The sequence below is a fragment of the Pleurodeles waltl genome, chromosome 7 (genome assembly GCF_031143425.1).
Source record: "Pleurodeles waltl isolate 20211129_DDA chromosome 7, aPleWal1.hap1.20221129, whole genome shotgun sequence".
Lineage (NCBI taxonomy): Eukaryota > Metazoa > Chordata > Amphibia > Caudata > Salamandridae > Pleurodeles > Pleurodeles waltl.
Genome location: NC_090446.1, coordinates 775,185,482 through 775,200,949, shown reverse-complemented (window position 1 = coordinate 775,200,949; position 15,468 = coordinate 775,185,482). Strand labels below are relative to the sequence as shown.

Sequence of the window (15,468 nt, the reverse complement as noted above, 5' to 3'; positions counted from 1 at the left end):
AACCATAATTTGAAGCCAAAACAAGTTCATATTTATATATGCATTTATGCATGCACACATAAATAAATCACAAATCTTTCTTCTATAGGTCATCTTATTTGCAAAAGAATGCAACTGCCTTAAAAGGAAGAGAATGAAACAATTCTGATTGGGCGAACACTTTGATTTTCAAGACGTCCTCTTTTCCAATGGACTGTGATTTAAATTGTCACTGTGAGATGTTGTTGCACGCATGCAGAAGTCGTAGGCACCATTTAGAAAGGTAAAAACTCTATTTGCTGAGGTTGGCCTTAATCGCATTTGTTCCATCATCGAGGGAACAGTCATGAGATCTTCAACCAGTTTCCCTGGCCCTACCATTTTGCAGGACCATTAACCTGCCCAGTGTTGTCGTAAGTATTTGTGAGACCTTGTGCAAGACATATTTTTGGGCCCCCTGTTCGTAATGACTTTCAATTTCATCACCCATTTGTATGATACCAAACCAAGTTTTAGAAACAGATTTCACACCAAAACAGCAAAATGATGTCTTTCCAGGGCACCAAAACACCCTGCCAGTTGGCCCTAAGGCTCCTGCACATTCATGGGGCTTCTCACTGTTCCATTTCTAGTCACTCTCAAGGAACTGGGTGCGCTGCTAAACCTGAGAAGGTGCGGCTCCCGCTTACCATCAGTGGGTCCCAAACTACACTCTGTCCCTCAGGACCCTTAAGATCATTTCCACTGTCAGGTTCCCTGAGGCTCCTGCACAGAGTCCAATTCTCAAGGCTTCTGCTTACACTGAGGTCCCCAGAGGCTACTGTTCATTCTCAGGTGTCATTTGAACCGTGCTCACCTTCTGGTCCCCTTATATTCCTGTTTACCATTAGGTCCTGTACCGCTTACTCACTCTCACCCAGAGCCCTGCTCGCACTCAGGTCAGTGTAGTCCATTTTCACCATGAAATTTCCTAAGACTTCTGTTTACTGTTATCCCCACTTGAACTCTGCACAAGCTCATCACCAGATCTCCAAAGTTTTTGCTTGTCCCCAAGTACCACAGGCTGCTTCCGACTGTTAGGTTCCTGACAATTACCCTGTTCAATTTAGTTCTTCAAGGCTCCAGCTTACTCCAAAGTCGGGTCTACTGTCCTAATCTCAGTTTCCACCATCCTCTGTGAACCCCCTGGTGGTCCCCAAAATCCCCTGCTTACCTATTTATTCTACAAGGCTCCAGGTTTATCCCTATTCACGTCTTCCTAGGTCTTGACTCATACATGAACTCTTTGAATGAGGATAACTTCTGATCATCCACAAATGCAGATGCAGTAATTCTTCAGGATATCACTCTTTCTGTACTCTCTAAGGGGGTTCAAACATCATCTAGCACCCTTCTGCCTGGCTGCCTACAGTAGGTTGGTTTTCAAGACAAAGACCCAAGTCAACGAAGCGCTAAGACTTGATAAGTCCATAATGGCCATTTTCCTACCCAAACCACTGCATAATCTGAAACAATTCCCAGGGTACATAGAGCAAGCTGCACCAAACAACAACGCATACAAGCAGGCATACTTTACTTCAGACTCCAAGACTTTCCCACATTTGTAAAATTGGTGGTCTGGCACAAACCACCGAACTAGTCTGTAAAATTAGAGTGGTTTAAGTGTTTATGTGCAAATTACAGGTTAGAGGATTGGTTTCAGCCTTTCAAGACAGTTAAGTGGGTACCAATACTCTGGATAATGAAAATATCCATTATTTTAAATTCAAGAGACATTTCAGTTCATAGTGTGCTTTACGTAAAAAGTCCTTTTTGTGTCAACTGTAGTAGGATATCAGCCAAAGCATAGCAACAGCATAGCAACAGCAGGAAAGATGTGGTGAAGTCCCTGCCGCTTTCACCACTGTTATCCAAAAAAGAGTGGTTCGTATAATTGTGGTCCCAGTGATTCTTTCCATTCTCGCCTTATTTTCTTCTCTAAATCAGCCATTAAAATTGTATTCAACACACTACACCATAGGCTTGGAGTATGTGTTGTCCTGTGTTTTTAACCTGGTATGAGGGATATATTGTTCAATCAAGAGAGGATCTGCTACTCTCTGTGATTCAGTGACATAACGAAAATTGAGGGGGCCCCCCTGCAAAGTACCTGGGGGGGTGTCCCTCCCCCTCGACCTAGGCATGGGCCTGCTGCCCGTGCACAATGTACTGCCCTGAGGCGGCCTCCTGGAGCTGGTGGGGGGTGGTTGCACCATAGGATCTGTGGCGGCCTTTGTTACACCGCTGCTGTGATTAAAGAGAGAAAGGGAGCAATGAATGTTATTAAAGAGAGGATCAGAGAAAAGATGGAAGTTAAATTCTTTGATCCTGGCTGTGAACCTCTGGCATTCAGGGTTCTTCCTTCACTCGCATTCTATAGGATTTCCTCAATAAATGTGAGATGGGTGTAGTCTGCCGTCCCAACACACTTCATGCATGACTGGCAGTGACCTGGCTTCAAAACCAGTAATTGTAGTAGAATCTCCTTTAGGTCAGTAGTACTTGCATCCTTAATATAATGGTAGCAGGCACTGTATACCACATAGCAGTCTATATATTAGAAGCATCTGTGTATTGTGCACAGTCCACACCCACTTTCTGTTCCATTGCCAAGTTGCATCTTTCCATTGCAAAACTGCCTCTCTTTCTGGAAGAGCAAGCTAACCAGGAGAGGGGGTGGAAAGGCCAGACAGAATACATCCCGGAAATGGCTTTCATGAGTTATAATTCCTAGGCAAAATGAAGTACAGATCTCCCTGATCTGCTCAAATCTGACTTTTACAAGGTGGAGACTAATTGCACCAGGTTCTGCCCCCGAAAGTGGGAACAACTCCAGCATCTGTCAGCAAGGAGGCTGTCGGGAGAGATCTCTCTGAGGACGTTGGTGATAGAGCCATCCTACCAATAGATCTAGAGTTCGGATTTCAGAGTTGTCTCTGGACACCAACAGGATGCGAGCTAAACGTCAGTGAAATTCAGACGTTGCAGTGGGTGGAATCTCCTGGGAACAACATTTCGGTATTTTGCCAAACATTTCCTATCATTTTTGTTTAAAAAAAACTGCTGTTAATGCATACCTTGATGTGCCTTAGGTTGAAAGGGAGGCACACGGTCTGATGTACTCTGAAGTGAGAGAAGAATGGACAGACACATGGCATGGACAGGCAGCCAAAGAAGAAGCCAGGCTTCTCTCCATAGCATATGCTACCTGAAAGAAATGTAAGTGTGTGGAGATGGTTAATCAGCAAATCTAAAGGCTGTTTGGGAGACGGTATAGGCTTTCATTGATAGGATCATTTGAGCTTCATGGTGACAAATATTTATTCTTTTTAAAAACTGTGGAACTGTTTCAGCAGCTGAGTTATGGAGCATGTCTAATTAACGGAAACCTGTAAAAAAAGGTTTTGCACTAGGTGAAATGTGTTTTATTAAAATTATATATTTTGAAAGCACTTGTATCATTTTAAGCACTATTTATTTCTGCATTTTGCAGCAGCCTATTATATGTTGCCTGTAATGCACTTTTAAAATAAGAATATATTTACAGCGCATTCTCTCACAGGTTGGGGCCTCAAAGCACAAAGGAAAACATGTAACTGTTCTCCAGTGCAACATAAAGAATTCATATCTGGTACTCTCTTGTTACACAAAGACATATTTTCACCAACTGAACTTTCTTACCCCGAACAGAGTGCAGTTCCTTGGGATTAGTTTAACTTGCATTCATTTTTCATTTACGGTGTGTGTTTTTTATATACAGTTACCTTTAAGCCAACAAAATAGTTACAAAGTGTTTTGTTCATTTTAGACACATCACTGCTCCCTTCCTATGCCTCCTGGCTTCTCCATCACTGCACTAAGGGTCCCAGTTCCCATGCTAATTTTTATACACTTGAAACGGATGCAGTCCCACCTTCCTCAGCTGTGATCTCCAAGGACCATGATCATTCTGCAGAAGGTGACAGGCCGCCTGAGAGTGTGCACTGGGAGGCAATGGGGGTGGCGGGAGGGGGCAGCTACCACAGCCTTTGGAGTCTGGCAGGAACAGCTTGCCAATTCACTGTTAATAAAAAACATAAGATATAAAACTGGTCTATGGCTGTGTAAAAAAGCATCCCACAGCTGGTCCTCCTCACTGGCCATCGCATGGTGTCCGTGCGCCTGCTTCCCCGATCTGACCTTGTTTGATGGAACACCATATTAATGGTCCTATGGGTGTTTAATCACAACATTTCATGTCTTGAGGTATATAGGGATAGTCACGCTCTTCCTCTGCTCTTTGTCTTCTTTAGGGGTATGATATCACTTGCATATAACTTCACTTATGAGGCTTTTGGATCACATAAAGTGGGAGTTATATTAGGCCGTGGAACCTCAGCCTCAACATCACTGTCTAATGAAACACCTTATCCGAGATTTTAGATACACTTTCTATACAGCAGCACACCCGGGTCACACCGCTGGGATTTTATCCCACCTTTATATTAAGGTTCCCCTCTCACCTTGCCTTTCTGCTGCATGACAATGAATCAGGCTATGAATCCATTTGAGATGTCTTATAAATGTATGCAATGGATAAATCAGCCCAAACTTGCTTTTAAATTGACCAATCATTAAAAGTCACTGAAGCAGCGTCAATAACTGCAGAGGAAGCAATTTTCGGTTTATTTCTTTTGAGAACGGAATGGTTGTGAATTCAGTAAATGATAAAGGTGGTCTATGGAAAATTTGAGCAAAGGGATAATTAGTCTGCCTTGAAGCGGCAATGAAACTTTATTTGGTAGATGGACATTTTGTACCAAACTCACAAAAATGAGGTCATTCATTTGAGGGGGTCACTGGTTCTGATTCACAAACAGCACCCGCGGCCTGTAATAGGGAATGGAAGGAGCACAAATGCTGCTCTCACATGTCACCCACCCCTCCACGTACACGGTGTAGCTGGTGCATCGCTGCTGTTCTGTAACTCTTATGCTTTGTAATGCATGAGCCCAGTGGGCGTGGCAGTAATCTTAAAGTGCCATTCCGATCAATACTTAAATGTACATTTCCACCTTTAAGACAGTGGTCAGAATGTATATCTGTACTCACTGCTCGAGTAGCACAGAAACAGTGAATTACCGGCCTGCGATGCACCCTGGGGACATTTATTTCCTCTACTTCCATTCCACTTTTCTCTGCAACAGCCCTGTGCTTTGCTGGGACTTCACTAGTGTTGATCAAAAGGTGCTCCATCGACACTTTTTTAAAGGCACAGGGAGATTAAGGGCCATATGTACAAACACATTTTCCCATAGACATAGAATGGGTAAAACCCTTTGCTACATCTGGCCCTAAGTGATTTACCCAGAATCATAAGCTGTTGACCAACATGCAAACCCGGTTCCCCAGGTCCAAACTTGTCAGCTATGGCCATAAGGCAACAGATTTGTGAATCTATCAGAATTTTTTTGCTTGTTGAATGTGATGAATGCAGTTTTGACAAATACATTGTGTGTTGCTGTTGAATCGCAACATTTTATGTAGGTTTTGTGCAAAACTGAGGTGAAGCTGGACCTATGGTAGGGTTTGTAGGCTGTTTCTGTCAAGGACAGTGTGCTTCCGTTGCTATTGTGTGACTGTTGGCAATTTCTATGACAAATTCTTCATATAGAAAATTCTAGGCGCTCTGTATTTTAGTTATAGCTATTGATGATAGGCTGTGGATGGAGTGTTTTGTGGTGTAATTATCTCATGCGCTTAGAATGTTTGCTTATTTCTGCTTGGGGTAAATGTGTACTGCTTTGTCCAAGATGATGTTGCTTTAACATTATAAACATTTTGCTGCGTATTTAAGTGCAAAATGTATGCTATTGCGTGGGGACTATAACGTGTACGTGTATTAATGTGTAAACGTTGGACTGAATTTTGTTCTAGTTGTTTTCAAAGAGTGAAATGGGTTTCGCACGTTCCTGGATCAGTTTAGGTAGAGTTTCTGGCCCTTAGTGTGTGATCAAGCGAATTTGTTTTCTTGCTCAATATGTAAGTGAAAGACCTCAGAATTTTAAGGTGTTTATTAGGGTAGGTAGTGGCTGGACAGTTGTACCTTCATAAACAAGGGTGAAATCTTTTAAGAATATGATGTCATTTGAGTCCATTATTTAAGTGAAACTGTACTTGCTCTGTTGCCTTTTTCTGGAGGGTGGTACCTAAAACCGAGGTTTGTGTTTTTTAAGGTAAGGATCTGAAGCCATGAAACTAAGCATTGTGAACAGGGATATGTGTGCATAGCTTTGAACCCTTTCATGTATGAGCAACTCAACCCCCACATTTACCTTCATGTTTGAATTGCATTTGGGGCATCAACGAGGGGAGTATTTAGTGGGCTATAATGTGGTTTTATTGCATTATGTCCCATAGTAGAAAGTTTAGTGTTGCCTGCATTTGAAGACCTCCAGTTGGCAAGAAAGCAAAGAAGGGGAGACGTGACGCTGCTTGTTTTGGGCGTTTAGTTAGGTAACATTACACTGGGAGAAAATACTTGATTGTTCTTTCTTTACAATGAGATATTTTGGGTGTTCAGCCTGGTAATCTAGTGGTGAATAGGGCACATCAATATATTTATTTTGATAGACAACATTCGTATCTGTTACTTTATCTTAATTTCCCGAACAGCGCGTTTTTCTTCTGGGAGGGCAAGAATATGTTCTCTCATAATTTTTTGAAAGTAAATTGAGTTGATAAAAAAAGTTCAGTGGTGGCCTATACATTTTCCTCGTAAAACATGGGAATATTAATTAAAAGTAAAATGCAGGTCACAATATCTGTAGTCTTGATACCTAAAACTTTACAGTAACATTAATTAAACCTTACTCTGGATGTAACCTGTTGTGGGTGAAAAATCTGATGTCTTGAATACAAGACTAAAAAGGCCAAAAGAGAAATACACAAACGGAAAATTAAATAAACATTGTGCGTGGTGAAAGAGCAGAGTTTATGGAAAGCCCCACAAGTCACATATCAGATCTTGCCTTATGTCGATCAAGCAAAACGGAGATCAAAATATGAAACACATACCGGGCTATTTTGTAAATCCACAAGAAAGTCGGAATGCGCGATATAGGATGTTGCTTCTCTCATCATCAAGTAGATCTCAATAATAAACTCAATGGCTGTTATTTGTTTGAAAGACAAACATAATAAACTATATTACATTATTTTAGATATAATTTTACATTATTTTATCATTTGCCGAGCAGGAGGAGAATACACATAAATACAGCATCGTATTGTTTTACTCCTCCACGGTGAGCATTCACCGCCTTGTGTGCTGCATTGCAAACCCCCCATCGTGAATAGTGTGTAGTTGTTCACTAGTCAAGCCTGTAATATGCTGCATACATATTTAGATTTGAAACAATCGGCCTCGGAAGCTATGTGTTACATAATTGACAAATTATCCATCCTTCAGTCCTGCCAGAAACAAGGCCAGTATTTCAACTTTAATGTGGGGGCATCACAAGCAACAGAGGGTGGGACACGAGACTCATGGGCCAGTCACAATTAATAATAATAATGAAGCTTGTGAAGCGTATAGCTACTTCGGAATGAAGTGTCCCAGCATTGCGGTGCAAGATCCCGTGTGCTACACACTCGCAGACAGTAACAGATCAATTCTATCTAAACAACCAAGTTTTCAATCTTTTTCTAAAAAGGAGTTCTGAAGGGGCCTGTCAGTCCGAAGAAGGTAGCGAGTTCCAACGTTTTGAAGCTAAAAAACTGAAGGAGCTGCCACCAAGGTGCACTCTTCTCACTATCAGGATACAGACCTTGCACACTCCAGAGGATCTGAGATTTCTCTGAGGAGTGTAGGGTTGAATAAAAGGCTGTGTGTACGGAGAGCCACTGTTTGTCAAGGCTTTATAGCAATAGCACAGTACCATGAATGAGATCCTCTGCTTCACATGGAGCTAGTGTAGCTTAGCAATTGAAGATCCCTTAGAGACACATTTCAGAAGATTGAGTAACACATGAGCTGCCATGTTATACACTAATTGAAGACGCATAATGTGAGACTGTGACACCCTCTGGTATAAAATATTATAGGAGTTCAGCCTTGAGATAATTAAGGACGACAGCTTTCTTCAAAGATTCTGGGAGCACATTCAGGATCTTTTTCTGAGTCTTGAAGATTCCAAAGCATTTCCGAGCCAGCACCATGAGTTGGCTATCAAAGGACAGTTTCTGGTCAGACCAGATACCCAGGTTTTTAACCTTGGTCTTGGGGCTGAGCAATGGGCTGAGATTTTGAAGCCACCGAGACGTCGACCAAAAATTGGGTTGTTTGCCCAGGATCCTGGCCTCGGTCTTTCCCGCATTCAACTTTAAACCGATTGGTCCATCCGTCCGGCAACCTCCTCCAGACATGACCTTAGTGAAGTAGCTGTTATTGCAAAATCCTTGGAGAGGGTGACGATCAGCTGAGTATCATCAGCATAGGTGATTACCATTGATCCATGACGTTCAATAATCTTAGCCGGTGGGAGTTTATATAAATTAAATAAAGTTGGACTCCGGGAGGAGCCCAGAGGTACTCCATGCTGCAGACTGAACAATTTCAAGTGGTGTGGTTTTTGGCACCCCTGGAAGATGCGTCCGTGAAGAAAGGAGGTAACCCACCATAAGGCCATATATGGCTGACATCACATCTCCACAGGTGCTCAATGAGCATATTGTGCGATATGGTGTTCAATGCTGCACTGAGGTCTAGTATCAAAAGAACAGTAGTGTCTCCTGTGTCCAAGTTTTGACAAATGGATTACGAGGCCAACTGCAGGGCCAACTTAGTACTATTGGACAGGGGAAACCCCGTCTGCATCCTATGAAGAAGATCATTAGTCTGAAACTGCGAAATCTGATGGTATACATGCTTCTGAGTGACCGTTGCAACAGTGAAACAGGTTGGTAGTTTTCTGGGTTAGTAGGATCCAACAGGGGCTTTTTAAACTGAAGAACTATCATTGCATGCTTCCACTTCTTCAGGGCCTGGCCCACAGCCAAGGAACTGTTAAGTAGCTCATGGGTCAAAGTTAATTCAACTCAGATTCAACTCCTCGTTCCAGGCTAGAGAGTGACAGGGCTGGATCGAGCAGAGAGCCCGACTTGACAGACATCAGCAAAGCAGACATCTCCTCAAATTTAAAGGGTTCAAACATGAATTCAGGCATGCAAATTCTCCAGACACAACCGGAAAAGAGTTTTAGATCTTTGCCACCTCATTGGAGAAAACATCAGCGATGGTATTACAACCCTCCTCTGAAGGTACAGTGGATGCTGAGATTTGGGACAAAGATGTAAGAGACTTAACAATGGCAAACACTTCTCTTGATGAATTCTGCAGAAAAAGAATTTGATTAGAGTAGTAATCCCAAAGAAGACACTTGATGTTCCCATGATACTAGTTGAGTGCAGCCAGATAGTTTATTTTGCTGTCAAGATCATATTGCCTACGCTAAAGGCGGTCAAGATGCTTACGGATATTTTTCAGCCCTACGAGTTCATCATTGAACCATTCAGCAGATGGTTTCTGTATTTGAAAAGACTGTTGAGACAGAGGGACTATTTGATCTAGGGAACTGGAGATCCAATTTTCCAGGAGGGGATTCTCTCCTTCAGCACAGCCTTTCAAACTGGGTCGGCTATCATTAAATGCTTTAGTAAAACTGGAAGTGGCCACTTTCGCCCACTGGCGAGCTTGTGCTGTCTTAGCAAGAGGATGAGTCACAGTTGGTTTCAATAAGGAACGGAGAATGGGATAGCCAGATGATCTGACCATACAAGAGGAATAGGAGGGCCAGGCATTAGCTGGACCATGTTGGAAAAGATGTGATCTAGAATATGTCCCAGTCGGTGAGTAGGAGCAGAGACAAACTGTGTGAGCTGTAAACCCTGCTAGCAAGGCTGATACTGCCCTGAACCCTCCATCATTGAAATGCATATTGAAATCCCCTATCACTAAAGCGTTGGTGTCGCGGAAAGCCAAGGGGGGATTGGGGGGGGAGGGGCAGAGCATCTGCAAGAAAGGTGCTGAAATTAGCTACCGGTCCAGGCGGTCGGTAGAGGAGGATCCCTGAAACTGCAAAAGTCTTTGTGAGAGCAAGGGAAAAGAAAGCTGCTTCACACCCCTCAATAGAACACTTCGAGAAGGAGCATTGCAAAGATTGTTTAAAGATAATCGTCGCACTAGCAGAGCGCCCGCTGCGCTTCCGAGCTGACATGTGCCTTATGTAGGTGCAGAGTAAACAACTATACCGCTAACCAGCAAAATGGCAGTTCAGTTTGTAAAGCAGGAAGTAGAAATCAAAACTTCCTGCCTAGTGCCCACACCCCCTCCCCTCAAGCAGCTGAAAAGCTGCTTGTAGACCATAAGGTAGCAGTCAAAGTGAGCCCAAAAGAACTTACCTACCCACCCACCACAAATCCCCAAAACACAAATAAAAGTCAGTTTTAGTTTTTAAAAGTTATTAAAACAAAATGCAGCAAAATAAATTATATGATTCTGCCCTGTTGATATCAATCATTGATTGGTTTGTGCCAACTCTGTAATTAATTCAAATTGCTTTTCTATAATTCATTTAGTTCTGAAAGACAATCTCCTATTGTTCTTTAGATCATCTCAGGGTTGAAGAAATGTTTTATAAACTGACCTCTGGAGGCAAGTTCCAACTCTAATGTGAAAGACAGGATTCAGATCTTAGGCAAAGACTATTAAATAAATAATCTAGGGTTGCTTTCAGACAGTCTAGCCCGATATCAGGGCCAACTATGTGCGCACAATCAAACAGTGGGATGGTTTGGCTGCCACTGGTTCTTGCCTGTTGACATTCCAGCAATTCTCTGTGATTGGAAATATGTTAAGAAAATAGAGTTATGTAGACTTTTTGTGCCACATTCAGGAAATATTGTTTGCTGAAGTTGAGTTTTTTCTTTGGAATGAAACTGGAAAAGCATGTGTAAGGCACCCAGGTGGACCGAGAAAACATGTTGCCAACTAAAGAAAACGTGACCTCAAGTTTAGTTTGGGCGTTTTTTGTCCTGCCAGAGCCAAGTCGTGTTTGCAACAGTCCAGCAGTGTCTAGCAAGGTCTTACTTCTGTGTTTCAGTTTCAGGGCTAGTTGTTGAAGTGTACTTGATTTGCAGTCTCTGAATTGTAACTTTGTGCCACTTTGATGATATTTCCTATTTATTTGGTTTTTAGCATAAATAATATTAAGGCTTTTAGGGAGTATAAATTGGCTGGGCAACAGACACCTCGTGTGGGTGACCTACACTATTTGTTTTATTAAATTTAATATGGTTGGTATGATACTGATTGATACCAGAGTGTTCCTTTCCTTTCCTTTGCATCATACATCTCATTCGTTTGGTTTCAGATCATCCAACTTCTAGCAACATTTTTCATGTGTGAACTTGACATGTTAATTGAAGCACTTTATAGATTAGGAAGTCCTGAGCACCAACAACCCAAACTAATGGCCACCCTACTATACTCAAGGACTAGATGGCAAGGCATTGATCCCTTTCTGGGGTAATTAATCTAGGAACTAGTAAATGGATCAGTTAGTTAAATTCCTACTGTAAGACCTGTGTGAGGCCTGTGGGTCACTCAAATCCTGACTGGGCGTATATCCTTCCGTTCATCTTCACGGTCAATGAAATTATAATCAATGATTTAAGGTAATAGTAACACCTGTAAACTACAGCTCTTCTCCATGGCAAATCTGTGGGAGCAAGTACTGTATCGATGACAGCTAATTATTTTTACTGATACATGATAGGTGGCTCAGAGCACAGCTAGGAAAGTGGCACTCCAAGGAAGAGGTGCCCTAAAAGTTTGGAAAAACCCACAAACTCCTGGTTGTTTGGGTATTCACATCTTCCTCAAAACCCACTCCAATCCTGCAAAAGAGAATCTGTTTCAAGAGTGGGAATTGGAAGAGAAAACCTCCAGTGTGGTTTGGATTTCTCCATGGGAAAATATATAATATTTATGAAAAATGTAAAACAAAAAAGATGCCTGAAATAATGTCAGGGAATTCTATTGTAAAATTGATTACAGAGCCGTTTCATATCACAAATTATTGTCCTTAACTTGAGGTAAGGGCCTTTGTGACAATGCCACTTGAAAGAAGCCAAAACGATTTCTAATGTGATTTTTGTTGTCCAGGGCTTTTTAGAAAACCGTTTGACAGAAAGTGAAGCATATTATTGGGCACTGCCTCTACCAATATATTTTTTGTCCCTATTACATTTTAATATTGCTTTTTTTCTGTGAGTTAAAACACAAATCATTATTGGGTTTTTCTTGCTATAAAATCTAAGCGTATGAATATATGGTAGTTTTAGCTGCATAGTACCAGAATGTATGCTAGCAGCATCTGTCTGACATCAGCAGAATCAAGAGACCTATCTATAGTTGTAGTGGCTACTAGTATATTGCCATTTTTAATTAGATGTCTTCTTTTCTTGTGAACAGCCATGGGAGGCTAATTTTGTTTTTTGAGGCACCAGGAATACCTATGGCCAGGCACAGACTTTCTATTTTATCCTAGAACTATGAAAATAGGTAATTAGCAAAAGGGGATGGTAACGAGATTGTGGCAATTCGCACCGAACAACTCAGTCCTATAATCTCAAACCAACTCTGTGTGTAAATTTCAAATGGTTTGGAGAATGGAATTCTTAAAGGAACAATTCCAATTACATTTCTTTCTGTGTTTGTTTTCTTCTTTTGCATTTGATGATTTATTTATTTATTTTTATAAAACCCCACTGTTATGTTTCCTCAATTCATTTAAATACGATCTCCCCTGGGAAATGTGAAATCCCAGGCCACTACCTGTGAGACATACAAATGGACAAAGTCGAAAAGGTCAACATAATTAATTCTTTCTCAGTCTGAATTCTGTTGCTGGCCGGGGGTACGAATTCTGAGTCAACAAAACAAACACATGTATTATCCCCACATAGAACATGTCCTCTTATCGAAGAGGAAACAGCCAGGGAAGAACCTTCTTTAGTAGGAAATAGGAAATCCATTAATAGGTATTAAAACATATCCCAGACCCGACGACCACATTATCATATTCGTGCCACTTAGGCTATGTTATTGCCCCTCACATCTTTCTAATGGAACCTCAATTTTTCTGCTTTCAGTGGTGTCAGGAAGCATCAGAAGCTGCCTGAAAAGGGAGAGCGCGTGACACCTGTCATGGGAAGCTGTAACGGCCAGAATCAATTTCCAAATCCTATGCAGAGATTGGGATCTGTTAGCAACTGTCCTGACAATAGCTCCATAGCAAAATCACTCTATGAAACCCCGGAATAGCTGTACACCGTGCTCTTCGTGTTTCATGAATGATGACCTGTACACAGTATCAGCAAGGGTGTTTTGTCTAGAAAGTGCATCTCATTGCAGCTTTTCTAAGAGACCAACGTAATGCTGAGAAAATGTGAAGGTGATAAACTAGTTCACAACAGTCTTGCATCCAAAGACACGGAAACATACGTTTCCACGACAGCCAGGGTGATCCACGGAGGTTTCCATATAACAAGCGCTCACAATAGGGCAATGACAGGGTCATCCTCATATCCGACCCTCACCCAATCTTATCGATTACCCACCCTTCTTGGTGTAGAGTGAGCTACGTGGTTGCCCCACAAGTTCACAGCTTCAAGGGTGACAGTCGATAGACAAAAACGTTTTTTTAACACTCTAGAAATCAAAAGGCGAGACTCTGACTTTACCACCTTGGGAACACGATTTGTTTCTCTCCAGTGAAACATTAAACCACACCAGTCATGTAATTGTCACACCTATGAAACTAAGGTTTGCCGGAATAGAGACACTAAACAAGGTGTTTCATTTATACCAGCACCTCATTGGTGCCTCTCACAAAATCCTAAAACCACTGTGTCAAGGTGTGAGAGCAGGTAACAATTTAAAACATAACATTTGTATTTCAGGGCTATATATAGGTGGGCAGTTAGAGAGTTATGTTTGAATACTTTGAAAAAGCAAGTCTGTTTATGAAAAGAAACCTTTGGTTAATTATAAATTTAAATGGTATGCACGATTGTGACCCTAATGGCAAAGAATACTATTTTGACAATAATAATGTGGCAAATGTAGGTGGTAACGTTTGGAAGAACTTCTGTATTCAGTTCCTAACTTATAAGGTACCCTGGCATCAAGATGTGAGTCAGAGCACTTCTGAGTGTACATGTGGTCAATCAGACATCTGCACCTCTGATGCTCTTAGGTGTACTCCAGACACTGTCGGGCCCACCTTGGGTACTATCTGGCTCACGCATATTCACCCATAACCATCTCAGACTCATTGAAGATAATAGTAATTTGACCTCCGAAACACTGGGACTCATTGCAGCAGTGCTCTGACACATCAGATATGATCAGACTCACCGCGGATGCTCTCAGAATGCCTTGGGCTCTATCAAACTCACAGCAGATCACATCAGACGCATCTTGGATGGATCCTGTGAGATGCACCAAAGATCCTGTCACACTTGCCACAGACACTCAAAACTGTTGCAACTAATTGGCTCGCTCAAAGCTGCTGCTCACGTCTCTGCCACTGGCATACTGTGCGCAGTGCAGATACTCCCCGCAGGTACTCTGATTCAACACAGTTTCTCACTTGCTGACCAAAAGTACTCATAAGCACAACCGGTGTTTCCACTTACTTAGTAGGTGGTTTTGACGGTGAAGGGTTCTTAAAACCAATTTCTTCCAGTTAGGTTTGGCTTGAATCATAAAGTATTTTTCGTGGCTTTTAAAGATGAGGTTAGGTTTATTTTAAAGCAAATAAGTTGAAAGATTAAACAGAATAAATACTTGTCCTTGGTTTCTTAATACTTCTATAAATCTATTTTGACGAAAAACTGTTGGGAAAACTGTTTACAACAATTGCTTAAGCATGATGTTTTATTCCTCATCTTTCTTCTGCTAACTGTGAGTGAATTGCTATCCCATGGCTGAATCTAACTATATGATCTTTCAATTACGGGTAAAGCTTTCATGAGTGATGGCCTGTCAGTCTCAGTGCAGGCCATAGGTCTGCTGTCTTTACAACCGGACCAGCATGGACATTTTTCTCTATGATTGACTTTGTCTTCTATGCTCTTTTGCAGGTCCTCCTGGAAAACGAGGCAAAGTAGGACGCCGAGGAGATCCTGGTAAGTTGACATTTCGGATCATATGCTATACGAATGACTTATATTGAGTAATTATGCAGAAACTGTAGTCAAAACTCTTCCTAAAGGCTGAGCGAAGACTATGTTTCAGCTCAATTTGTTTATTTAAAACATCATTTTATTTTGGTAGATGGTTCACTTTCATTGAACCAATAAAATGAACACACGATAATGAATAATAAAACGAAAGCTTGGCTA

The 15,468-nt window shown here is 41.7% G+C and overlaps 1 protein-coding gene across 1 annotated transcript in view; it reads left to right on the top strand.

Annotated features, from left to right (window-relative positions):
• The window catches only part of LOC138246962 (uncharacterized), a 700,938-nt gene that overhangs the window by 607,673 nt on the left and 77,797 nt on the right, over positions 1–15,468 (top strand). Inside the window, exon 3 of the mRNA XM_069201710.1 lies at positions 15,208–15,252. Coding sequence (XP_069057811.1) covers positions 15,208–15,252 — 45 coding nt within the window. The remainder of the gene's footprint in view (positions 1–15,207; positions 15,253–15,468) is intronic.